The sequence below is a fragment of the Etheostoma cragini genome, chromosome 15 (assembly GCF_013103735.1).
Source record: "Etheostoma cragini isolate CJK2018 chromosome 15, CSU_Ecrag_1.0, whole genome shotgun sequence".
Taxonomy (NCBI): Eukaryota; Metazoa; Chordata; class Actinopteri; order Perciformes; family Percidae; genus Etheostoma; species Etheostoma cragini.
In genome coordinates this window covers 3,665,776-3,692,966 of record NC_048421.1, presented here as the reverse complement: position 1 = coordinate 3,692,966, position 27,191 = coordinate 3,665,776, and the positions used below count along the sequence as shown (strand labels likewise).

At 44.1% G+C, this 27,191-nt stretch overlaps 1 protein-coding gene across 5 annotated transcripts in view; it reads left to right on the top strand.

The window, feature by feature from the left end:
• tnrc18 (trinucleotide repeat containing 18) overlaps positions 1–26,985 on the top strand; it is a 50,016-nt gene extending 23,031 nt beyond the window's left edge. For 2 of the 5 annotated variants that reach the window (XM_034895258.1, XM_034895257.1), the window contains 25 exons: positions 1,999–2,086; positions 2,260–2,459; positions 3,497–3,643; positions 4,240–4,424; positions 4,861–5,275; positions 5,847–6,830; positions 6,976–7,121; positions 7,214–7,347; positions 8,008–8,121; positions 8,248–8,428; positions 8,509–8,824; positions 9,532–9,744; positions 12,679–12,852; positions 13,309–13,766; positions 14,234–14,371; positions 15,012–15,153; positions 15,241–15,358; positions 16,051–16,126; positions 16,303–16,411; positions 16,772–16,888; positions 17,639–17,782; positions 18,808–20,579; positions 20,699–20,935; positions 21,458–21,532; positions 22,755–24,080. In XM_034895258.1, coding sequence (XP_034751149.1) covers positions 1,999–2,086; positions 2,260–2,459; positions 3,497–3,643; positions 4,240–4,424; positions 4,861–5,275; positions 5,847–6,830; positions 6,976–7,121; positions 7,214–7,347; positions 8,008–8,121; positions 8,248–8,428; positions 8,509–8,824; positions 9,532–9,744; positions 12,679–12,852; positions 13,309–13,766; positions 14,234–14,371; positions 15,012–15,153; positions 15,241–15,358; positions 16,051–16,126; positions 16,303–16,411; positions 16,772–16,888; positions 17,639–17,782; positions 18,808–20,579; positions 20,699–20,935; positions 21,458–21,532; positions 22,755–22,961 — 6,890 coding nt within the window. In that variant the 3' untranslated portion in view covers positions 22,962–24,080. Of the gene's footprint in view, positions 1–1,998; positions 2,087–2,259; positions 2,460–3,496; positions 3,644–4,239; positions 4,425–4,860; positions 5,276–5,846; positions 6,831–6,975; positions 7,122–7,213; positions 7,348–8,007; positions 8,122–8,247; positions 8,429–8,508; positions 8,825–9,531; positions 9,745–12,678; positions 12,853–13,308; positions 13,767–14,233; positions 14,372–15,011; positions 15,154–15,240; positions 15,359–16,050; positions 16,127–16,302; positions 16,412–16,771; positions 16,889–17,638; positions 17,783–18,807; positions 20,580–20,698; positions 20,936–21,457; positions 21,533–22,754 lie in introns of all 5 variants that reach the window. The other 3 variants (XM_034895256.1, XM_034895261.1, XM_034895259.1) reach the window with 3 other exon arrangements.
• Positions 26,986–27,191: the final 206 nt, after the last annotated feature.

Here is a 27,191-nt window from a genome sequence, read left to right as displayed (position 1 = left end):
GTGTGTGTGTGTGTGTGTGTGTGTGTGTGTGTGTGTGTGTGTGTGTGTGTGTGTGTGTGTGTGTTTTGAGGGCGTATTCATTTCGTTGCTTGAGAAGAGTTATTGGACTAATAGCATCTACCGTCTCTTATGCTGAGAAGAGCTCCAAATAAACAGCAGAGGATTTACGGAGAAAACACAAATAGCTGGATGGATGAATAAGCGGATGCAGGAAGGAGAAGGAGGATATAGGCTAATGATGAGAGATGGACAGGTGGACGTACTGTAGATCAATAGGTTGATATACGGGAAGCAAGAGGTTTGTTTGGAAGTAAAGAAGTTGAAAGAGTGTGAGATGGAGTGAGGACCAGCAAAGGAGGAATGGGCAAAAAGAGGGGGCGTGCAGGGCTAATCGCTGGCTTTCTGATGCTGAGGGGATAACATGCAGGACAGGCTCACTGTAACCTTGGTAACAGTCTTGAAACCTTACCCGCAGAGCATGTCAGGGATTGTTAAAGTCCCCTGTCCCTTTATGGGCTACACTTACACATATTTTCAGAGCAGAACTGAGAGGTTCAGCACACTTGTCTAAAATCTTTCTGCTGCTCGGGGACCTTCAGTCAGCGGGGATAAGATGGAAGAGAGTAACAGGAAAGAGTGCAAGGAGGAGAGTCTCATGTTTATTCTGGACTGCTTGGTGTCGTCCTGCCGCTTCCACTTTTATTTTAGTTTTTGCTCTCCATCTTTGTCTCATGCGGTTGGCCCCTATTGTAAGCGTAATGGGTTTAAGGCTTTGTATGTATAGCAAGGCAGAAGTGGTATGTTCACACGTCTCCTGTGGCACTAGACTAAAAACTGATAGTGTGTGTGTGTGTGTGTGTGTGTGTGTGTGTGTGTGTGTGTGTGTGTGTGTGTGTGTGTGTGTGTGTGTGTGTGTGTGTGTGTGTGTGTGTGTGTGTGTGTGTGTGTGTGTGTGTGTGTGTGTGTGTGTGTGTGTGTGTGTGTGTGTGTGTGTGTGTGTGTGTGTGTGTGTGTGTGTGTGTGTGTGTGTGGGGGCTGTGGCCCTACGTGTATTTTTTTAGCTTATCTCAATTTTGACGTGTTGTGTCACCATTACATAGCCAGTGTCACCTTGTCTTCTTCCCCTCCCTCTTCTTTCTGTCTTCTTTTACAGCCTATATTAATTCCTTTAATATATACTCAGTTTATTAAAAGGGTAATTTGGGTATTTTTGAACCTCAACCCTATTTTCTCTTGTTTTTAGTCGGCAGTCGACCTTCAATTTACGTCCTCTAAAAGTGCTGTTTTGTCACTGAGGTGTGCAGATTATTTGTGTCTGACATTATGAAAAGGATCACTACAGAGGTCGACCCCTGACAACCAGTTCCTTTTTTGTTTTAACATGGAACATCCCCAAAATCCTTATCGCCAAACTCGCCAGGCTTCATTTAAATAAACACGAAACACACTTTATTGTAAGTTTACAGAGTTAACATGACTATCAAACTGTCAAAAGCCATCTAGGTTTGTCTTTCCACTGTTCCACCAATCACCACTCAGGTTTGGTTGAAGGTAATACGACCTTTAACGTGTGAAATTATGCCGATGCTCCGTACACACTCAAAGTTCTATTTAACTGGAGTCTGGTGAGATTTGCAATTTTGGGGGCCGTTTCTGGTTAAACAAAAAGGATTTTACCTTTTTAGGGATCCTTTCCATAATGTTGTCCGACACTTATAATTACAGCCTGGGCCTGTCAGAGGCAGAAACGGCGCTTTTAGTGGGCAGAAACTGACTATGCACTTCTGCCCTATATGATTACATTGCAGCCCGGTTCGCGGCTCCCTGTTACAGCGTTCTCACTCAACACTGGATCAGTTTGTTCACATTAGTTACTTGGACACCACTGCATGGGAAAATAGGGTTCAAGTTGAAAACTAAGAAAATTAACCATTTACACTCAAGGAGCCTCCGTGATGCAGCTACTAAACATTCTATGTGTGCCTGAACCGATCATAGATGAGGAGCGAGGGGAGGAGCGGGGTCGTCACCATGATGACCGACTGCTGGCTGGCCGGCTGGAGCGCGAGCAGGAGAAAGTGCTCAGGTAAAGGGGTGTGGCTGATTCAGGAATATTATCCTTCTTAACCTTAAAAATGGAGTTATAGCCAAGTTTGGGGAAAAAACTTGCACTCATTTTTCCATTGCATATCTCGTTGTTAATTAAATGTACTTTCAAACTCACACAGCCTTAAATAAAACGGTCTTGTTTCATTCCAGAGAGTCTAAGGAACTGGCAGAATATACGCAGATGCACCCAACCCCGCTATCTAGCAGCTTGACACCCAGCCTCATGACCCCCAATCTTATGGTCACAGGAGGGGCGGGACGATGGCCTCCCGACCCCTCAACTCTGACCTCTCACCCCTGGATGCCCCAACCTGGAGCCCCCCCAGTCTGGCTCTCCAGCTCCCCATACAGTAAGTGGATCTACATGATGCTGGTGACACTTGCTTACTGCTACCAGCACACTATTTTGGATGTTCTAAAAATTGCGCTTAACATTCCTTGTAACACTTTGTATAATGGCTGAAAATCACACTGATTTTGAAAAACAATTCAGGTTCAAACTTAAGTAATTCCTAAACTTAATTCCAAGTTCTGGCTTCTCAGTTGTGAAGATTTCTATTTATTTTTTGTATGTGATAGTTCTCTTGTTTCTATGCACTTTGGTCTATTTATTTGGCATACCATGCATCCACATGAATGACAAATAAATCTCTTCGTTGGAGAATAATGACCTCCCATTTCTTCCTGTAAGCTGCCACTTCATATGTCCACTATGGAAGACTGACAGATGTGGACAAGTACTGCGGCAAACCACTTGAAGCGTTAGCAGGCCTAGTACAGTAGTACCAGCATCTCTTGTCCTTTTCGGTCAGCATCTATGTCTCATTCTCTGTCAGTAGAGTTATCCAACCGGCTGCTAAAGACTAAAGAGTCTAAATCCGTTAACACCAGACCGTGGGGCATGCACTGTAGCCTTTTGTGATTGGTGTAGCATAAAGAGGAATTGCTGTCTGTCCGTCCAGTGCAGTGGCTTGGTCAGCAGCCTCCAGGGGTCAAGTTCCACAGACATTCCAGATATATATATTTTTTTTCAGGACATTCCTTCTCCTCCAATGCACGCTGTCCAGAATTAACAGCATCAAGACACACACACACACACACTACTTACACATAACTGTACACACAGCATCTGAGTTGTGCACATGCAGAACTCCCCAAGGGCCAGCTCTGTCTAGACAGAGGGCAAAAAAGAAAAAGACTAACTCAAAAGCAGCTAAATTGTGTGTGATCACTGATGTAACTATATTATGGCTTCAACATGGGTGTAAATACTGGGCGCAGAATGACGCTAAGTTAATGTTAGTTTTAGCTAAGCTGGGAAAACGTATTTTTTCGTCCCCGTCTCCAACTTTTTTCACATTTTTTCTTCCCTGCCCTTCTCATTCAGGCCTCGGTCCTTCCTCGCTCCACCAGACCCTCCCCCCAGGCTACCCACCCTCTCTGCCAGGCTCCATTCCCCATTCATACCAGTTTGCCAGAGACCCACAGTCTGGACAGCTAATAGTCATCCCCACCGAACACCTGCCACACTACGGTATGAAAGTGTATGCGTGTGTGTGCATATGAAATATACAGTATTGCTACATGATGTTGGTTTTCTTATTTTATTGCTTATAAAATGAATGCGTTTTAGCAAAAACAAATGATTACACTGTTCATTTTGAAACAGATGTTGGTGTTGGTAATTACTGTAAACAAATGAGACCATATCCAACAACAATGACAGCCTCCATATGTTATGGTGGACTGTGTGCCAGTAGTTGTTGCTTTCTACTCCTTTACAACACAAATAGAAGGGAGCTATGATGCCTTTATCCTCCTCTAGTCAAAGAGAAAAAAACTTAAATAAAGCATTAAAACAAAGCAGAAATTCCCAACCAGGGGTACTTGTACCCAGGCTGTATTTCCCCAGTCGGAAAGATTGGATAAACTAGTTTAAAAACTACATAAATTAAGCTTTTATTAAACACGTAGACGCATATTGAGTCAGCTGTAACAATAATCTTTTGATTAAAAGTCTGTAAAAACTAGTTATTAAGCAAGTAGAAAAGTCTGAAATAATCAGCTAAAGGTATTAGATAAATGGTTCATGTTGTTAGTTAAAATTAATATTTAAACCTGGCTTTGCAGGAGGTGATGTACTGGAGCGGGGAGCCCCGGTGTGGCCGGGGGTCTACAGTACCGGCAGCTCGCTGCAGCATGCAGCCCAGCTCCAGCTCCTCTCTCAGCAGCAGATGCTCCGGCAACAGGAGCTGCTCATGATCCAGCAGCACACAGCGCAGGTCCTGGAGCTGCAGAGGAACGCACAGCTAGTCGTAAGTTGACTTTGTGTTGTGAAATGCACAGGTATTAATACCTACACATAATCCAAAGATATTTTTATACCTATGCATGTAAATGGTATATATCCACCTAGATATACAAACCTAAAACAGACAGTCCTGCAGCTGTAGGAGACTTTTTTTGTGCATAATATTAATGTCCTTACAAACATCACATCCTCAATAAACACACAGATCCTGGCTCTGTAGAGGAACGGAGAGTTAGAAGTGAGACAAAGCATATTGCATACACACATGAACTCACATTCTACGACTGGGTGAACGGTACCAGCAGTAAGGTTACTAAGGATAAGGCAGATCCCTACCCTAACTCAGATCTCCCACACCAAAGGCATGTGTAATAGCCAGTGCGCCATCACCACCACCATACATACACACATACAAAGCTGCCTCCTCTACTGTGTTTCAGGAGCGTTTAAAGGCCAGCGAACACCGGCCGGAGATGCAAGACAAAGCAGACAAGCGAAACGCCCACCCCAAACCACGCCCCTCCTCAATATCTTCTCCGTCTCCCTCACCAATCTTGCACCCCCGCAAACCTCCCCCTCCCTCTCGGACGCCAACCCCGTGTACTTCCTCCCTCACCCCTCTGCCTCCGCTCCCCTCCCCGGTGACCACCCTCAAGTCAGAGGAAGGTGGGCAGAGAGTGTTGTCTCACCCACCGACACCCCTGCCTCACCCGCCTTCCCCCTTCTCCGCCTCTCCGCCCCCATCTTCACCACGGCGTCCTAAACTAGAGGCGGCCGAGGAGGGGGAGGTGGGCCGGAGGGGGCAGAGAGAAGGACAGAAGCCGACCTCTGCAACCTTTCAAGGCATCTACTCTGGTGAGTGGTTGTGTTCTTCATGGGTTGTCGTTGTCATTGTCGTTGTTGTTGTTGTAGCGAACATATTATCCTATGCACTGAAATATTTTATTAGCTTTTTGGGCTTAAGACCACTTGTACTATGCCAGGTGTTTAGAACTGAGATTAGTTTTCAACAATTTATTTAATTTGCAGGTATTTTGATTATCTGTTATTCGGTTTGAGTCCTTTTCTTTAAATGAAAAGTACAAATTCTCTGTGATCAGCGTCTTAAATGTGAATAATTTACTTGTTTCTTTATTCCTCCCTGACTGTAAACTAAATATCGTTGAGTTGTGGAAAAAAACAAGACATTTGAGGAGGTCATCTTGGGCTTAGAAAAAAAAAGTAGTTTTCTACATTTTATAGCCCAATCAAATAATCAACATCGAAATTATCCAGCCCTACGGTTGTTAATAAGATGTTGGGGATCATCTACTGTGTGTTTGATTCTGTTTTGAAGAAAATGGGAATGGATACAGGCTTGTGCATGATATTGGATGAATCGATAAGTGACTCTAATTTCTGTATTTCTGTTTTACGGTTATGACAGATCTCCCTCCTGGTTACCCTTACCAGTCCATCACTGCCCCATTTGGCTCACCTTTCCCCCCTTATCACATCCCAGCACCCACAGGGGCAAACACAGAAGTAGTCCCACCCCACCGCTCCCGCTCTCCCGCCTCTGTTGCCCCTTCGCCCTCAGCACACCTCCATTCAAGGCTGCTGGAAACCAACATCAAGCCACAGAAACTAGAGCCCTCAAAGACGGGATCTTTTCTCAAGCAGGAACCAGGTCTGGAACAGCCTGCACTAGACATGACGCCAGAATCTCTGGGTCCCCTTCGCGGGAGCTGCAGCCCTGCACTCGCCGGCCAGGACAGAGAGGAAGACGGGGAAGTCCCGAAGCCCCAGCCTCGACCGCTACCTCTGCTTGTCCCCAGCCCTCTACCGCTACAGAGTGAAAGACAGGATGAAGTTAGGGAGGAAGACAAGGAAGTTAAAATGGAGTTGTCATCTTACTCCTGCCAGGCAGCATATGCCCTGCCTCGTCCACTCACAGAAACTGAACCTAAACCCGAGATCATGAAGGATCCAGAATGGTATCCAGCATGCATTGTTGCAGATTCAGACTGCCAGGAGTCGGCTCAGATGTGTGCGTCACTAGAACAAATCACCAGCCCAGTGTGTGAACAAGAACGGCCAGACACTCTGATCAACTCGCACAATCCAAGTCAGAAAGAAAGTATCACTGAAACTCCCGCTTGTTCTCCTCCCACCTCCAACTCGCCACTCCCGCTGGTCATCGGCCCTGAAGATCCCATGGCAGGGATATTGGCTCTGCTGGCAGCCAGTGAGATGGCCCAGGCTCGCCCCAGCACCCCACCCGCCCCAACACTTACACTGCATATAGAAAACCCTATCATGGGTGCAGATTGCAGCAGCGCAGGGGCTCTGGAGATGGTGGCACTGGAGGGGATGGCCCTGCTTAGCCAAATGGCCCAGCGAGAGATGGAGCACATGAGCCTGGAGCAAGGTGAGTAGATATGAGGGGGTCGGAGGATGAGAGAGGCGAGGGTAGAAGATAAGTTGTAATTAAAAAACGAATTCTCTCATCACCTCTGTTATACAAGAGGTTTTACACTTCTCTAATGTTTTAATACCCTCTGTACGCCAATCAGATCTGACATTAGAGGGTCTGGACTGTCTTCTGGAAGCAAGCAGACAGATTTTGTTGGAGGCCATTGAGAAACAGTCCCACATCGATCTGCCCAGAACGCTGGACCCCACCAAGAAGTATAGCTGGAGGCAGAGGAAGGAAGAGCCGGTGAGATGTAGACACACGTGTCATGGTCATCCAGAGATGAAAAGGTTTTGGTCTGTAATGTTTTGACCCCTTTTTTTCTCTCTTCTCTGCAGCTGTACAGTAAAATGTCCCTGGACGTGTTGGACGCAGTGGAAGTGGAGTACCGTGTCCGCCTGGCCGAGCTGCAGAAGACATATAAGGAGAGGCAGAGAGATTTGAGCAGGCTGCAGAGACGCAGAGACAAGCGGTGAGTAGGCCTGTGACAATGATTATAGAACTGTCTGATTGTCCATTTTTTGCGCGGCAATTTTTTTTTAAACTGCATTTAATTGCTAACACTAGCCAAGGTCTAAAGGTGTATGAATGGTAATTGTTGATTTGGTTTAGATATGCCAAATTGTAATTTTATAAGTGATTATTTGGCGGAATATATATATATATATATATATATATATATATATATATATATATATATATATATAAATAATATTTAAATTTCAATTGTAAGTTGTTGGCACTTGACCCTGAATACAGTTAGAAAAAAATAAAAATGCTATGACAATAAAGATGCGTTGTTTAAATCGTAGGCTGTGTACTTGTGTTATCACATTATCTGAGTCAAATGACAGTGATATAACTAAAAGATGTTTGAAAAACTGAATACATAAATTATGAACGTTTTTTTTAAATTTGACTGAAAGAGAACTTTATTGTTAATTGCAGTTATTTCTTAGACAATTGTACAGCCAAATATTAGCTTAGCTGTAATTGTTACAGCTCTGGTGGTGAACTCACACACTTCACTGCAGGAACCACAAGATGAATTAATCCCATCGCTGCGGTTTTTATTACACACGTCTCCACCCCAGACAAACCCATTCCTATAACTCTTTTATGCATATGTCAGTGAGCGGCAGCAGCAGGAGGACGAGAGGCGGAGTCTGACCAGACGGGGCAGAGGACGACCCAGGAAGAGGAAACACTTGGCTACACCTCCCAAACTGGACAGCAGGCCTGGAAAGTGAGTGAGATCTCCACCTTAATTCATCCTCTTTTTTTTTAACCAATTTGCATGTTTTTTGGTTAGTTTTTTGGTTTGCTTGTTCAGTTTTTGGTATAAAACAGTGCCGATATCTCAATGCCTCAGGGTGGGTAGGACAGTGCAATACTCTGAGGACTCTGAAGCTGGGGAGGAACAGAGGAAGAGGTTTCGCGTGTCCAGAGAAGACGAGGAGACGGAAGCAGGAAGTGGAGGAGGAAATGTGAAAAAGAAGAAAAAGAAGAAGAGCTGGAATGACCAGGAGCCGTCCACCAGTCATGTTCTAGAGGTAAGAGGTTTTGTTTTGGCTGCAAATTTAAGGCTGGTGTTTTGATTAATTAACAAAGTGTTTTTTGGGGGTGTTGTCAGGTGTTGAAGACGAAGCGTGGCCCCGTGTGTGAGCAGGAGCAGCTGGCGTCAGACCTCAACAGGGCGCTTTCACTCACGCAGCTCAGCTCACTCGGCGCATCGCGCAAACTTACCTCCACCTCCAAATCAGACAAGTCGAAGGGCAAGTCTGCGGAAAGTAGGATGAAGGAGCGCAGCATCCACCCGTCCACTAAAACGGGGAAACACAAGATGCCCGCCAAGGCTTCGTCTTTGGAGACCGTCCCTAAAGTGAAAGGTCAGAAGAAGACTGCTTTGTTCTCCACCATGAGATCGGAGCTCAGCAGCGGCTCCAACAGTGAGTAGACAACCAACATAACTGCTCTACATGACTGAGTCCAGTCATGTATATCTATCTATCTATCTATCTTTACAAAATCTAACGAGTGATAAAAACCATTTTACCTTATACTTACTGCTTTTATCTTGTTGTGTGGGGAATATTCCTCATCTAACCTGAGGTTGAGTAGTAGACTAAAAGACTTCTTCCAATCCCACCCCTGCATGTCCCTCATCCTCTTGAAGCCAGCATGCCGCATGGACATGGTGGCGTTTTACAACTACTTCATGGTAGTGGTTAGGGTTGTAAATCACAAGTTCCATCACGACACAGTATTATTTTTTCGATTCTTTCGACAACAGTTCAATATTTGCTGATTTTACAGCGTCTGCCATGATACAATTCAAGTTGTTTTGATTCAACTCGCGCAATAAATCAAAAGTGTGACTTTCAGAATAAAGGCACCTCTTAAAGATGATATGTATCGATATTTTCACTTTGCATCGATGGTAATGGATTGTTCCATTGTTACACCCCTAGGAGTAGTGGAACAGTAGGTCAAGGTTATGTTGAGTTGAGTAAAGGTTGAAAAAAAAATATAGAGAAATATAGATTCAGGATTGGTTTGAAGAATCCTAGCGGAGTCCTGAGGATGATGTTGAGGTCAAGCAGACACCGTTTTGTGTTTATTTCATGAATCATTGACAGTACTTTCTCTGCACCAGACTCAGATTCAGAGGAGCACATTTCTGCTCGAGGGGGCTGGCCCTCTCTCTCAGGCACGCGTTCCCACGGCGACCTGACCACGAAGAGGCGGTCCGCATCCTCGCCGACATCCCTGCTGTCCAGCGAGAAGTCTCGGAAGAAGAAACACAAGCACTTATCCCTGCTGCTGGAGGAAGCGGGCCTCAGCTCCTCCGACGACTCCTTCGACCAAGGTTACTGACCAAATGTTACAGCTGCTCGCCCCTCGCTGTAGAGTCCGACAGAAACGTGGCTCTGAGCCTCGCCGCAGCTTGTGTCTTTGTTTGGGTTTCGCTAAGGCAGCTGTTTACATAGAGTGCTTTAGCTTGACCATCCCTACCTCTCTTGCTGCTGGCTTTTCTATAAAGTTGCCTTTTTTTAAAAGAAAAAAAAGTTTACTTATTTCTATGGTGTTTTTTTATTGCCTGGATTGCAAACCGTTTTTGTAGCATTTGTACATTGAAATATTTTGTGTGAAGTGTGAGATTCTTTCATAAAGTTGTATTGCAGTTTTGGTACCTATAAGCTTTATTAAAGGTGTTGATTTGATTGGCACAGAAAGCAAAGCGCTGTGGTCCTTGTGTCTGCTTCATCTGTCTGTCCGTCTCCGTCAGTCTGTCCAGCTGCACCTCACACATCCTTTAGACTGCTCTTTTCGTCAAATATCCCTTCAGTTCCTCATGGCAAAGGTTGGAAACACAGTGTTCAGCTTGAGGTTTACGTTTGGGAAACTTAAAACATATGTAGAAGATTAGTTCAGAGCACACAGAGCTGAATCAGATAAGACCTGTATATCCTGGTCAGTGTAAATAAAATAGTAGTTGTTGGATCTTTTTCTTCTAATATTTGGAATTTGTTAGTTCAATTTACATCAGACTAAATGTTTATGATGATGTGGTCTAATTTTTGATGATGTGGGAGAAATTTATGCATCACTACTCATTCTAAACTTCTTGACGGCACCTATCATATCACTGGGGATATTTGCACAATAGAGCCCCTCCTGTGTCTACTAAACCTTCAAATAACCCTTTTCCCTTTTATGTTGCTTTCTCAGACCACCTTGCTCTGTCCTCTCACCTCTGCCCCTCTCCCCTACCTGTCCTACCCATGATGCTTTAAGTGTCTCTCAGCCTGTTCCATGTGCTTGTGCTGCTGCAACATTACAGAAGCTTGGCAAGGACTAGCGCAGCCTTGAGCCTATGCTACCTCGCTACGGCTAGTGGCTACAGCTTTGCTTAAGCTTGACTGTGCTAAGGCCAGGCTACGCTACGGCTAGGCTGTGCTCTCACCGCCGCACTGCCCCGCCCTGCCTGAGGCCACACCCCTGTCACCTGCTCTGTAAGTAGGACGCGCCCCTCCCTCTATTCTTCATTGACCGCTAACATGGACCATGCTGAAATTTAACTACATTACACAGAACATTAACTTTGACATTTTCTTTTTTTTCTTTTTCGCACAAATTAAAGCTCTTTAACGAGGGCCTGGGTTACCTCTACTTACCCAACTTTGTGTCTCCCGATGGCTCGTAAGAGTTTATAGGAAGACTTATTGGGAAAGAGGATGTAACCACGGTTACTCAAACTTGAAAGAAATCATTATACCGAGGGGCCTCACAGGGCTGTCCGCAGTGCTGCCTGTTGTGTCGTCTGCCTGCTTCAGTTAACACATAGTGGATTCACAGTACAACTTATACTCCAACTTTGGCTCCTAAAACAAGTCCTCATGACAACGTAAAATTAGTTCTTGAAATGTTTATTTTATTTTTGTCTTGACCCACAACAAAATTAAATAGTTTTTAATTCAAAATGAGCCTTGTACATCAAATGAAGCATTATTGTTTTTGGTTAAAGAGTAATTTTACACTTAGTTTTTGCTAACCTCCATTGGTTGAGCTTCTTACAGGTGTAACAGACTTAAAACACTCAACCAGGGATGCACCAGTTAGACTTTCTAATCCCAATATCCATACGTGGAATTTGGCCGATGCCAAGTACGCGTCTGATACAGTGTTTAATGAGTACGCTTCACCGTGCTATGCCTCAGTGTGTGGACGTGACTGGGATCATTCTTTCATGTGTAAACCTCAGCAAAATGTAAGAATTAAATTCCTTACATTTAAATAAAGTTCTTACATATTTAAATTAGCTGAATTTTCATGTATTGTTTAAATAAGAAATTGTGCGTCAGGAATAACAAGAACAACCATTCAAGAGTAAATCTTTTAAATGCAGCAACAAATTGGTCAAAACTTAAATGTGAATTAAAATTCCAGTGCATAATGTATGGGTTATATAAACATAGATCTGAGTTGAATAGATCGGCCGGTTGTCGCCCTACCTGATCCAGCGGTTTGAGTCAGTATCGGCCCGATATAAGATATCCGTATCATGTCGTTGCATCCCTACTTTTAACCAGAGAGGGCTGAAAAATTCTGACTTTCAGCCTGGTTTTACTTTCTAATAAAAACCTTTTCGTAAACAGAAATGATAGTCAATTTGGGGAATTGTATGCTATTGTACGCTTTAATATATAAAGATAAGCTATTGTACTGTGCATCCACTCACAATGTTAACACTCTAACCCCCAGAGGAGACGCTCCTCCTGCTTATCTGTTTCTAAGGACCTAACTGCTAACTACCTGCAACACACAGCCCACTGTGTGTGTGTGTGTGTGTGTGTGTGTGTGTGTGTGTGTGTGTGTGTGTGTGTGTGTGTGTGTGTGTGTGTGTGTGAGAGAAACTTGCATGTATGTGGTAAATCCCAATTTCTCCTTCTGTATCTTGCTTACACAGCATTACAACGTGAATTCTGGCTGCTTGGTGGTTGGGAGAGTCTGTTTTTTTTCTCTTAACTGTTCAGTCTACATATTATGGTTTGTGTGTGACAGTCTGTTAATGTTATATAATGTCCTGGCTGCTGTGTCCTACACATGGGCAATTAAGTCTGTATTTAGTGTATTGTCTTAAACAGCTGTATCTTTATCATTTTTCTTCTGTCATCTTGTCAGTGGTGCAGTCTGAATCAGTGGGAAGTGGAAGTGAGAAGTAGGAACTGATTTGACCTTTGGCCCAGACTTGTGCTCAGTTACTTTCATCTCTGAGCTGAAAATATTTTTTCTAAAACAGAAACCTCCGAGGATGACTACGAGAACGAGGACGAGTCTGAATTGGACAATAATGATGGCTGTGAGGAGAGTGGACTGGGTCTTCTGGCCAGGTTTGCGGCAAGCGCGCTCCCTGTCAGCTCCACCCCATTGAGCCTTATCCATGATGAACACCGCAGCAGGCAAAGCACTCTGGGTAAAAAAAAAATATATATATGGATTACCTTTTTATTGAGAAGGCAGCAACAAAGGGAAAAGTAGAGAAAATCCTGGCTCACCTTTAATCCTATATTGAAGTAAGCTGCAGAGAAGCCTGTTCTCTGCACAAACCCTCCTGCTTTTAGTAATTTCACAGATTGCTTACCAGTCCATAATTGTGATTTTCTTTATTTTTTTGCTTTGGGTTCAGCGCCTGAGCATTTGTGCAGGATTATTGATTCATGGTTAAATAGTCATTCATTTCTAATTGTCACATGAGGGTGCATGTTGTGATTTAGTCTTGAATTATTTATTAGTTTCAAATTGATCAATAGACCTATTCACAGGGTTATTGATTTCAGGTCTAACACCTGAGTTTATTAGTGTGTGTGTGTGTGTATGACAGAGATAGGAAGAGTTTTTACACCATATAACCTTCCCTTCTCCCCTCCAGGGTCTTCAGAGTGTGAGTGGTCAGACTCTGGCTCGGACATACGACTGAGGAAGTTCCCCTCTCTGCTGCATGGCAAACGTTCTGCCCCAGAGCTCCCCCTGTTGCCCCCGGCAACCCGCCGCATCGACCAGACCAGCCCCTCAAAGCGAGATGACTCTCTGCCAGTCAAACGCAAGCCTCTGCCTAAGCCTAGGCCCACGCCCCGGTCGCCGCGACCATTTAGCTTTGACTCCGCCTCCGGGTTTGGAGGCTTCAGCGAGGACGAGGGCTGGACCCGACGACGCAGCGAGAGGATCTTCCTCCACGATGCCACCACCACAGCCAGTCCGATGCCCGTGTCAGCATCCGCTTCCACCAGTCAGAGCTCCTGCTCCAGCTCAGCCCCACCTCTTACCCCGAAGCCAGCCTCCAGACCCAAAGCCTCTCCGCCTAGCAGAGAGGGGAAAGATGTGGTGAAAGTACGTCAATAATTCATCGGGTTGTTATTCACCAACTGAGACAAGCCTGTAAAGCAAAGAGGCCTGAGTCTTTTTTCCCCGCCTCTCTTTGCTCCTCTTCCTTTTCTTTTCTGTTACTGTTTCTCTACTCTCCTCCTCCCTCAAACTCTGGTTTCCTCGCATCCTTTTGTCTCCCTTGACACCTCTGTGTGTGTGAGAGTGTGTGTGTCTCAGCGTGCCAGCAGGGTTTCCCAGTAATTCAGTCACTGCAGTACTGCCCTGCTGTCAGTGCTGTATTGCTGACATGAAAGGACAACTGCAGGCAGCCTTTCAGCATCCCACCGTGTGTGTGTGTGTGTGTGTGTGTGTGTGTGTGTGTGTGTGTGTGTGTGAGAAAAGATGTAAATCTGTCCAGTATAACCTCCATGTTATTATTATTAGCAGTATTATATGCATGTGTTTAACTGATTGTTGTGCCTTTTGAAAACCAGAAAAAGAAGCTGAAGGACTCTCCTCTGCCCGTGAGTCCGTCCACTCTGTGCAGTCCAATCACAGACGCCCCTCCACCCATGAGCCTCAGCCCGGTTCGCAAGAGCCAACAAAAAGCCAAGACCAAGGCTAGAGAGGTCAGTGGGAAGGCTCAGCTGCAAAGTCATTATGGATGTGAACTTAGTTATCCCGGCAAGAACAAAACCAAAAATGTTTAAGTTCTTAGACCTCATTGTGCACACTCCCACTTCAATTTATAGCTCGCTGTGTTGCATGAACACATTGCATACACAGCAACAATAAGTCTCATGGTGTTAACTCATAGCTTTTGTTGTAATTAACACCCTTTTGTTCCGTTAGTGAGAGGAGAAAGTAAGCCCCGTGTAACCTGTGATTTCTGCCAAAGTGTTGCATTGCTCTCCATCTGCCACCAACCACAATCCTAAGTTGTTTTGGAAACACTAAAGGCAGCTGAAATGTGTGCACAGTTCCTTGTGGTGGTGGAGGAACAGCAGAAAAAAAGATTGTGTACTCAACAGCATAAGTGTTGTAATATGTTACTGTTTCTCTCTGGAGAGTTAATTTCCTGTGTGGCAGCCTTGGAGTTTAGTGTGCTGCCACGCTAAATTAATTAGCAGGAGCACTTTGCAAAAAAAAAACATAAGTCAGGTGCATTCCACACACGAAAATATGTTTAAAACTCAGATTTCACTTGTTGACGGATTGGATAATTAGTGCTGGGACATTAAAACGCCCTTGTGTTTGTGTTTTTCGCAGCCATCCAGGGGAGCGGTGAGCCGGCTGATGGAGAGCATGGCGGCAGATGAAGACTTTGAGCCCAACCAGGACAGCAGCTTCAGCGAAGACGAAGTCGTCCCGACACTCAGCAACAGCGTATCGGAGAGGTCCTCCACACCTGGTCAGTAAACAAAGACACCATCCAGTACTGCTTCCAGATGTGGCTTACACAGGAATGAACATGCATTGCATGTGTTGTTGTGTTCAGCTCCAGTGCAGTGTGTGTTGGATAAGGATTCTCTAGTGGACGGACTCAGAGTTTTGATCCCGATGGACGACCAGCTATTGTACGCAGGACATGTGAACACTGTACACTCCCCTGACATGTGAGTACACATTTCATCTTTAGATACAAAAAAGACTGGAGAACAGTGATTTATTTGTATTTAAAAGTGGAAAATTCTGTTTGCGCTTTAAAAGCGGAAAATCAATCCGTGTGGTCCGATTTTGATGGCTGAAGTTTGCTGTCCTTGATTCAGCTGCACATTGCTGGAGGATGTGTGGAGAACCCCAAGAGACCCACAGCTATAGAAGAAAATATTAGTAGGCAACACCTGCAGGTGCACACTACAGTGACCTGTTGCAAAGCCACATTGATTTTTCGTATGCACAACACAGAGAGGATTGAACTGGTGATATCATTATTTTAGAAAGCTAAAGCCTGCTGGTAGAAAGCTTAGCTTAGCATAAAGACTGAAAGCAGGGGCATACAGCTAGCCTAACTCAATTGTTTTTACATTTAGGTTTCTGTGCTGTTTGAATAAAGGAGATATAATGTGTTAATTAGTGAGCTTTAGATGAGCTGATAGACGCATGTAAACTTTGCACAAAGCCAGGCTAGTTGTAGATTTGTGTAGGCAAAATCTGCAGGTCTGTGTGAATGCCAAAACTTTCAGAACGCCATCTTGTCCCGTCACGCAGGGGATGTGACTCTTGAAACTGTGTGACAGTGTCGTTAAAAGCTCTGGCCCTTTCTCACTGACCCTAACCTTTTGGTTTCCACATTTCCTCTGTGCAGATACAGCGTGGTGGTGGAGGGGGAGAGAGGGAACCGACCACACATCTACTGCTTAGAACAACTGCTGCAGGAGGCTGTAAGTGAGCTCGCCCATATGGATCCTCTGCATTTATTGAAAACAAAGCTCCACATCTCTCTGTTCCTGGTGATACATGAGATGTGAGACGCTTAAACAGGGTTAGAATGGTGAAAGCGTTACATACATGTGCAAAGTCTGCCCTGTTAATTCATTTATATTTACTCTGTGTGCAGATCATCGATGTGAAGCCTCCGTCCGTGCGCTACCTCCCAGAGGGCACCCGCATCGCTGCCTACTGGAGCCAGCAGTACCGCTGCCTGTACCCTGGCACTGTTGTCAACGGTACAGCACCAGCACCCAAACATACACCCACCACTTACATAAGAGGATTGATAATACACTTACATGGACGATTTAATTGTAGCTGGCAGCAAACAAACACATATAAAACATCTTTATAGAGTATAATGCAGCAGAGTTTATTACTTTGAAGAGCCGGAAGGTAATGGAGTCTGCGTTCTGTTCTTATTGAACACTTATCACTCAGTGAGCTTTACTGCAATTAAACACTAAGAAGCAATACTGCTTGAGGGACTGGGTGTCACACAGTCATACAAATCCAAACGCATGCGCAGCTTTTTTAATCTCTGAAAAGTGTCAAAATGAAATTTTCTCTGCTTACTTTTTTTCTCCCCTAAACAGGAAGTTCAGATGTTGACGAGAAGGATGATCTTATCACCGTGGAGTTTGACGATGGCGATACAGGCCGCATCCCCCTCTCCCACATTCGACTGCTGCCGCCAGACTACAAGATCCACTGTGAGAACACACACACACACACACACACACACACACACAAAGTCACAAACACACACACACACACACACACAGTCATAGATGGCGTGCATGCATGTGTGTGGGCCTAGGATCACGCCTGTCTGCATTTTCATGAATGCATCGTGCATGTATGGTGGTTTTAGCAAGTATTTTCCCAGTAGAGTGCTGCTAACTTAGAGCTAGTCCAGTATATCACACCTCTTTTAAATTAAATATATATCTGTGTATAAAGTAGTTATTTGATGTTTTTTCTAAAGCCTGGTTCAGCCTTGATGAGTCTCCACATCAAATACCGGGAAGAGACAACATGAAATACTTTGCTTCTACAAAATTTTAATATTAATTGAGCATGGTGCTCAAAGCACCTTGTAACATTACAGTATTTATCCCTGTGGGCACTTTTGTTGATATCTGCACATCAGAAGCTGTTGTAAATATCTTCCTTTTTGAAGGCAGGGTGCTTCTAACATGTTTTAGGAGGGAGTGAACACTGCAGAGTGCACACCTATTAAAAAAGACACAATGTTTTTCAAAATAGCTGATAATCTTGGCTCAACGAGAGGTTTGCAGGAGGCCAACAACAGCATGCCTCTATTTGGATGTTTTAGTTTTTTCTTGTTAAGAAACCTGAAAAGCTACGATTCCCCGCAGACATGATGAAAGCACGAGGAGCATATAGGTCACATATTTCGGGTAGGCCCTAAAACCTGCTGGCTCTCTGCTTCTGTCTAGGCGCTGAGCCGTCCCCTGCGCTGCTCGTGGCCAGCTGCTCCAGGAGGCGAGTCCGCAAATGCAGCAAAGACGTGGGAACAAAGCCAGAGGAGACCGCTCCCAAGATCAAAGGAAAACCGGGTCGCAAACCCAAACCCAAACCAGGTGAGATAATTGAACTGCTTACTCAGGAACCGATGGATGAATTAAATTATAAAAGTCTTTGTGTTTTGTTGGTTTGTTTGGGCTGTAAGCTTGACTTTTAGTATCTTCATTATTCCACCTAATGATTGTTATTACCAACCCCCTTGCTTACCCTACTAAAAGATAATATCCTCTGAGTCTAATTCTACTTAACTGATATATCCGTGAAAATGCTGGTAGACACTATGAGTATCACAGAAATTATTGGAATTTCTCAAAAAGAAAAGGTTACGTGCCCCATAGGAATTTAAAAAAAAGAGATATAACTAGGGCACTGTACATTAAGTACTGCCATCACATTTGTCATTGAGTTGAATGCTGCCTTTTTTCTTCTTTGAGTAATTCCGGGGGACCAGTACAGGACATCTCCTCGTGCACTGGAGCCAAATGTGTCGACATAACATCATCAAATGTTATTTGTGCTCATCAGTACCTTAATTATCCATTTGAGACAGTTAGAAATGAACTGCATTTATGTTGATTATCGGGAATAATAATAGATATCAGTTCAATGCAGATCTCTTCTTGTCATTAGACCATTAACGAGGTAACATCAAAAAGGCTTTTGTCATCATTGTCTTTTGATTAATCTTTTTAAAACTACAGACCCAACAAAAATAGTTCAACGCTCAGAAAGATCTTTCATCAAACTTCTGATGTTTGACCATGGCTGTCTCTGATATCTCTTTTAATAAATTTGCAGCTTCATGGTTGTTCTCAGAGTCTATTACATTAGCTGTAATAAATGGCATGTTGCATGTGTTTGCTGACGCTGGCCTTGTTTCTACTGGGTAAGCAGTTCTGAAACACAATGTTTTCATTTTAGAATTGTTTCCTTTGCCCATTTGTGTACTGTTCTCAGCATGTGAGGCTGCAGACCATGAAAAGCGGGAAGCCACACAACGAACGCGTCAGCGTCTCTCATTTAAAGTTGTAAAAACAAACTTCCTCAACCGTTTTTTTGGTTTTCCTTTCTTATTTTTCAGAGACCTCTGTGAACCCAGATGGCCGAGAGAAACCTGATCTTCTATCCTCCTCCGCCCAGCCCGTAGAGAGACCGCCGGCTCCAGCCAAGCCTTCCCAAGACAGGACCTCCTCTGTCCAGAAGGCGGCTCAGGAGAAGCCCCAGCCTGCTTCCCGGCCAGCAATGGGAACCATGGCCAAAACAGGCCGTAAGAGCTCCACCACATCTCCCGCAAGTAGCCCTACCCTTCCCAACCCGGTCCCCAGGAAGGCCAGTTCAGGCCAGCCTCCCGCTACTAAACCCGCCCGCGCTCTCCCTTCCTCCCTCTACCCCTCCACCTATGGAAAAGTCCTGACTGTGGATCTGTACAGTGAGCCCAACCTCAGCTCATACAACAACCAGCGCAGAGACCGAGAGATTAGCAGCAGTGTCAGTCCGTCCACCAACAGACAAATGTCCAGACCCAATATGGCAACATCATCTGCTGCACCCAAGCCAAGTGCTTTGTCCACGCCCAGGCCAACCTCTGCCTCCTCATCCAAAACCAAACCCTCCTCGGATCATCACAGACCCAGCCACAGTGCTGGACTCATCCCCATCTCCAGGCTGTCAATGGGCAAACCCGGCTCTTCGCTGACTTCCAGACCTTCCTCATCTTCACTGTCATCATCATCTGCCCCTAGACCCAAACTGAAGATGCAGTCTGACCAGCTTTCCTCCAGACCCAGCCCCGTCTCCAGGACCAAACCCGGCCCGGGAAAAAGTGACGTGGTCTCGGTGGTGAGACGCAAGCCCCTGTCTGCGGAGCCCCTTGTGAAGCTCGACCATGAAGGTGTCACCTCCCCCAAGACCAAGAAGACCAAGGCTCTGATGTTGCTAGAGGGTCGGGGCATCAGAGGAGATCACACCCCCATCACCACAGCCACAGCCAATCAGAAACTGCTAAAGGCTAAACCCCTGAGAGCTCTGGATAGAGAGTCCTGCCTGCCCGAGAAAGACTCCGCCTACAAAGCACAGATGCTGGCTAAAGAGAAGGCAGAAGGTCGCGGCAGTGCTGCTAGAGGACAGGAGATGGTCACAAGAGAGGAGAAAGGTAAAAGAGAGGAAAGGAAAGAGGTGGAGAAAAGAGATGAGAGGAAGATGAAAGAGGAATCTCAGAGTAGCAGCAGCTCAGATTCGGAGGAAGAACGGGAGAAAGGGAAGATCAAGAAAAAGAAGAAATGCACCTCAAGTTGCTCATCCTCCTCTTCATCCTGCTCTGGTTCCTCCTCGTCTTCTTCCTCCTCGTCCTCTTCGTCGTCCTCTTCGTCCACTGATGACTCTTCCTGCAGCTCAGATGAAGAGAGAACCCCTACTTCTCCACAAGGTCCTGTCGCCCCACCTCCACTACAGGACAACCCCAAAGAAGAAAAAAAAGATGATGATGAAGAAGAAGAAGGAGAGGAGGAAGAGAGGAAGAATGAGGTGGAGGTAAAAGTGGAAGAAGAAGAAGAAGAAGAAGAAGAGCTGTCTCCTCTCTCACCATCTTCCTCTCCTTCAGCCTCACCAACTCCATCTGCTCCCGCAAAACCAGCCACGGGGAAGGGCTCTGGGCAAAGGGGCCGTCCTCCGAAACCAAAGCCCAGCGGAGGAGAGGGGAAGGTGGGGAGACCGAAGCGGAGAGAGGGGGTCCACCTCCCCACAACCAAAGAGCTGGCGAAACGTCAGAGGCTTCCCAGTGTGGAGAACAGGCCCAAAATCTCTGCTTTCCTTCCAGCCAGACAGCTCTGGAAGTGGTTTGGAAAACCCACTCAGGTGAGGAGAAAAAAAAATCCCTCATGGTGACATTTTGAAAAATAACTATTGTATTCGTCCAAATGTTCCTCCTTTCACTGTGTGACCAGTCTGTCCTGCTCTACCCCACCCCGCCCCAGAGACGTGGTATGAAGGGAAAGGCCAAGAAGCTCTTCTATAAGGCTATTGTGCGTGGCCGAGAGATGATCCGCATCGGTGACTGCGCTGTGTTCCTGTCCGCCGGTCGGCCCAACTTGCCCTTCATCGGCCGCATCCAGAGCATGTGGGAGTCGTGGGGCAGCAACATGGTGGTCAGGGTCAACTGGTTCTATCATCCAGAGGAGACAAACCCCGGCAAGAAACTTACTGACAAGAAGGTAGGAGCCTGACGTTTTGAGGGGAAAAAAACAAAAACGTTTTACTGACTTTTACTTGTTAAAGTGAATTTACCCCCTCCAGGAGGACTGCTGCTCCTTAAAAATTTGTTGTAATTGTTAAGCCACAAAACTTGATAAATCACTATCTGAGAATTGTGATTTCTCACTCAGTTAAAGATCATTTTGTCTCTTGAAAAATTTACTCTGAATAACAGAAGGTCTTATAAAGGGCTGAGAATGTTTTGACACCTATTTAATTTCAGGAAATGTAATTCATGAAAGGAGAATTATTTAGTTTAATCTCATAATAGAAGCTTCCGCCTTCATTTTTCTCTCTTATTTCCTCATTGCAATACATCATGCTAATGTATCATTAAAAAGCCGTGAAAGGTTCGTCATTACTTTTTTAGCCTGATCCATTCATAGCTGTTAGGTAAAAGAAAAGCACGTCGGTCGGTCTGAATACATCATTGTGCATGATCAGTTTGAAGTTTTTTTTACTAAGACTCCTGTCCTCTCCAGAACTGGGACCAGATGTGTGGTCAGTCTTTGCCGGCAGCTCTGCACTCTTCTATCCAGAGGAAAGACTTCATGGAGGTGAGAAAGAAATGAAGCATTTAACTTGTGTTTTTCCGGCTTCAAATCCTTTATAGATTATATCATAATCATAAATCAGACTAAAGGGATGTTTGCTTGGACAATAAAAGTTAAAAAACAACAACACATAATTGAATTATCAATAAACAATGCTATTAGTTAAATAATAATCAAAAAAGCGCTTTTAAACACTTCTTCTTTGGGGCAGATGCACCGGAAAAGGTAAAGGTTACCAGTCATACTGTTGAAGAAGTCCCGCCCACTGTCCATTACGCATGCAAATACTTTATTTCACAACTGTGAACTGTTTGGTCATACAGACCTCCCTCAAACATGGTTTAAATAAAGTATTCGCATGCGTATTGAACAGTGTGCGGGACTCTTTTCAACAAGTATTAGTTAAATGATAAAAATAGAAAAACATAGAACGCTTTATACTTTTCCATCAATAAGTTGGTAAAAAAGCACTTGTTACCTCCTAAGGTTCTTTATTATTTGTTATCTATATTCTTCTATTTTCCACAGGCAACATTTTTCTCACCACTTTCCTAGTTTTCATGAGGACTGTGTGGCTAGCTAATGTTGACTTAACTGAAATCAACGGAAGCTAAACACCACGCACCGGCCTTAAATGCATTGTGCTAGATTCAAGGAGAGTAGAGGTACTGAGACCACGAAATGAGTGTGTTGTCTAAATTAGTCACAAGAAACAAATGTTGATTTTTTTTCTTCATTTTTTACCAACTGGTTGGAGGTTAAAGGAAAAAAACTTTATATTTATTTTGCTCTCTTTTTTGGGCCTTCACAGGCGACAGGTGAATCCAGTTAGTTGTCTAGGTGGGGAAAAAAGAAGCAGACGTTTCATCCACAGCATACATAGTAGGACTGGGCACTTAATAGAAATAGCAATTTCGGCTCCTAATGATCACAAAACTGATTTGGCACATTATGTTTAGCAAGTAAACTCCAGCTTTGCTTTGTGTTCTGAATGGAAATAAAAAAAGTTAAATCAGGTAAAAGTATGGAGGGAAATTCCACAGTTCAAAGTGTTTTCGCTGCTGATTTGTTTCGTTGCTTCACGTTTTTTGTTTCAATAATTGCAACATCTTTCCAAAAGACAATGAGCAATGATGTTAAATAATCGTGAATATATTTTTTCCCTTAATCGAGCAGCCCTAATATACACTGGATTTTGAATAAAACCCCCTGTCTTGTGTTGCAGCGCGCCCTCTACCAGTCGTCTCACAGCGACGAGAACGATGTGCAGACGGTCAGTCACAAGTGTCTGGTGGTAAGCGTGGAGGAGTACGAGCAGATGACCCACACGCGTCGCTACGCCGACAGCGAGGACCTCTACTACCTGGCCGGCACCTACGAACCCACCACCGGCATGATCTTCAACACCGACGGTGTCCCAGTCATCTGCTGAACAAACACAAAAAAAACTCACTACGAGTTGCTGAGACCAGATCACGGCGCGACTCACCGCTGAGTCAAACCCGACTGGTCTTTTCCGAGTCTATTCACTGATCTTCATGACGGATCTTTCAACGAACTCAACGGCTCCGACACAGTGATACACTTCAAACTGACTGTCTTGAGCAGCTTCTACTACAGAGACGGGAGACACTATAGGCAGTATTACAGGGAACAACACAGACTCCATCAAACTTCATGTTCATGGGAAAGCTTCAGAACACACACGAGCCCTTCTGTCCCCTTTTACATGTAAATATCTAACACCCACACACATGCACAGTCATGTAAATACTCCCCTCCATGTAATACACACACACAGTTATATAAAGCAAAATATGAGTGTTTTATTTTCATGTAATAGATTTATGTCAGAGTACTTTTTTCTAAAGAGGTAAACAGTTAAGAAGCTTTAATGAACTGTGAATGATTTTACAGGAGAGAGGGCCGTGTACGTCCATCCGTCCCCTCTTCTGCCCTGGCTGGACGGACGGACGGATGGACACAGGTGGCGGTGATGTGATGTTGTGATTATGATGTTGCAGTGGTGATGTTACAGTCATGTTACAGTCATATAAACGTATCTACAGAACAGCAGGAGCGACAGAAAGAGAAAGAGACGCACAGTCCAACATAGAGCACTTAAATAAATAAAACACTTAAATTGCTCATGTTATGCTCATTTTCAGGTTCATAATTGTATTTAGAGGTTATATCAGAATAGGCTTACATGGTTTAAATTCAAAAAACACCCTGTATTTGCTGGACTGCATACTGCACACTGCGGCAGCTCCTCTTTTCCCCCTGTGTGTTGAGCAAGTGAGGCACTTCTGTTCCATCTTTGTTGGGAGTTGCACATGCGCAGCACGCCGGTCAGCACTACAAAGTAGTCAGAAGCAGAGTATGAGGGCGTGTCACGCTAGCAGCGAGGCAAGCAACAGATCTGTTTGGAGCAGTTTGTGATCAGTGTTTTCTGTTGGAGATTGGAAGTCCCTTTGGCGTGGACATTTAGGTTTTTCACTTTGGAAGCCTATGAGATGCACAAAAAAGATATATAACACAATAAAGGAAAGGGAAAATGCCAAAAAGCATAATATGAGCACTTTAATCCTCCTTTAATTTAACTCCTTTGATTCACCGTGACAATCCTAATTCGGGCAGGCAAACTGTCCATGTGCTACTAAAACTGTTGACTCCCTCAGAGACTCAGGCTTAAAGAGAGAGGAAGGAATCTTGTACTATTAAAAGCACTTCCCATTTTCATCTTTGAGTTTCTTATCTTGAAGGGAAAATCCACCCAGAGAACACGTAAACACTATGAAACCAGCTGATGTTGATGTATCCTTTATGTAGTCGCTCGCCCATTTTTGCACCGAGGTTGAGCAGCAACACAGTACGAAATGGATCTTAGAGGATGTAGACACCAGTTTTTCTACCTGACAGAAGCCTCAATGGCAACAACATTCAGTGACTGGTGATTGTTGAAAAGCATACTGGGTAACGTAGGAAAAAAAAGGGGTAGCCAAGAAAAACAAACAACACTTGCTCACTAAGAGACTCCGTGAATGCACTGAACAAGTTGATGTATTGACAGTGTTGGGGTCCCAAAGGGTGGATTTGTCCTTTTTTTAAGGTGTTGTCAGGGTTGTAAACATTGCAGTCGGTCCAGGATGCATTAAGGTCTATGCAGTGATTACATCATGAACATAATTTAATTTTAACAATATTTTCCAGAAATTTGCGTTCTTCATTTGTCTTGACTGCATTGTTTTCAACCTCTAAATGTTCTGTGTTAGATTTTATTTTGCTTCTGCTGTTTTTTGGACCTCTATCTTATTCGTTTGACCAGCCCCTCCGAGCAATCATCTTTGATGCGAGTGCACTTTGAATGAGCTCCGCTGCAGAAGAGACTCTGACTGGCAGTCTTGTATGTCTTCCTAGAGTATTTACCTACCCCGCCCCCCCCACCACCACCACCCACCACCACCTGCCTCTTCTCTGTATGCTGGTGTGGCCCCTTAGCCCTTAGACACAGATAAACTAACACACACACTTTACACTTTCTTCTTTTCGTCTCCCTTAGCTGCTTATTAGCTCTTTTTTTCCTTGTGCCTAGTTTAACCGTTTTTAGGGTGAGACTGTTGAATGTTGTGCTCAGGGTTGTGAGCGTTTGGGCGGCCTTACTCTCCCAGGCTTTATGATGATGATTTGCCAAATCTCGCTTTGGTCCCGCCCCTTCCACCATCATCAAAGTAATCAGATTGGTGTTTTCCCCAGTAATGCCTTTCTTCTTTGTGATTTAAAGTTTAAACAACCCTCCGTTCCTGAGCTTTTAACCCACTTTGTTACACTATTGTGTATAGAGTTTGTATCAGATCTATCAGTATCTATTTAGAGTATACTAGTATACAGTTTACTACATATAGTATATATCTGTGATTATCATGTTTATTTTGTATATTTCTTACCACGTTGCCCTCTGTCTGCTTTGCTGCAGAGATTGAAGATTGTCTTGTTGATATTCAATAGGTTTAATACTTTTTACTCTCTTTTTGATCTTTTGGTTATGTCTGATTTTATTATAGGCTATATCATATTTGTACCCGCTCTGAGATGACGTCTCGAGGACAGCCCAAGGTGTTAATGTTGTTAATGTGACATATTCCCGATTAAAATGACAAAAGACGTCTGCCAGTATAGTGGCATTTCAGTACGGGAGAGGTCAAATGAGAAGTTTGATAATGTGCTGCTAGTGGTTTAAACCGGTACCAAGTGACTATATGTGCTGTTTTCTGAGATTACTCGATTGATGGATGTCAGAATATCTTATCTGCTAAAGCCCCAGCTGGCCCTTCAGGCTGAGACTCCCATTTCTGCTGGCAAAAGTTCAAATGTTTTGAGTGACAGTCGGCCAAAATGGATCTCCGGCTGGCATCTCAGCCAGGGAAGCGCAACGGGTACACAGGTCGTACCGGTGTTTGCAGAGTGTTCACATGCTCGTTATGAATGTTTGTTTACCCCTGGAGCTGCTAAAGCACTTTTTTTCTGTGTATCTTGTGTGTGTGTGTGTGTGTGTGTGTGTGTGTGTGTGAGGGAGAGAGAGAGAGAGAGACTGATAAGACATCACACTCTTATCCTCTGGTATTACCACAAACACACATGCACACATTACACACCTACACACCTTTGTAACCCTTTAAGGTGTGTGTTATTGCCTTCCAATCTTTATTTGCCCCATATATCCATCCAAAGCCCAGCCTAAGGCCTTCAAACAGGGTCCAACACACACACACACACACACGTATTGCCCACCTCGCCTTCATTTTTATTTGGTGTCGTATGTTTTGAGAGCCTGATTTTGTATATGTTGTTTTTACCACCGTTTAAGTTTTACTTTGGTCTTTTAAAATGTTTTCGCTGTGATTGATTTTTTCAACATAATTTCTTTTTTTTTTTGATCGCATGTTTCCGTCACTTGTTTTTCTGATGCTTCCCCTCTCTGAACAATCGTCCACGCCTCTCAAGCAATACTGCTGACAGGCACTGGGAGCTAGCTGCTAGAAAGAGAGAAGAATGGGAGAGAGAGCAAAAGAGAGAGAGAGAGAGAGAGAGAGAGAGAGAGAGAGAGAGGTGGACTGGAGGCTGGTTCTTCGTCTGCTGTTCCTTCAGTATAGTTGTTGTCCTGTTAAAGGAAAAAAAAGATTATTTTGAAAATTAATAGAAAAATAAGTTTTGTAAATGATCAAATGGAGAAAAATCTATCAGAATATACTTTGTAAACACATGTCTAATCTTGTAAAAATGCAAAAAGAATACATTTTAGAGATAAATCTGAAACGGATATATTCTGCCACCCTATACTGTATGTGTAAGGTCTTTTCTGTTTTTTTACAGACAACCACGTTTATCAGTGTTTCTTTTAAATTGTTTTAGTAACTCAATATTTTATAGTTAATCAATAAACAGATGGAACTGTACTTTTGGTGTTCTGTGAGTCTCTGGCATGCTCTTTCATTTCTTTAAGCTTTTCTCTTATCTGGGATATCTGTTGATTTGTGTTTAAACTGCTAAATACTGCACTTTTTTCTTTCATCCTCACCATAAGCAGGAATACAGTTTTGATTCATTTAGATTTTTAGTTGCATCATCACAAAGATAATTTAAAGGAAAAGTTTATCATTTT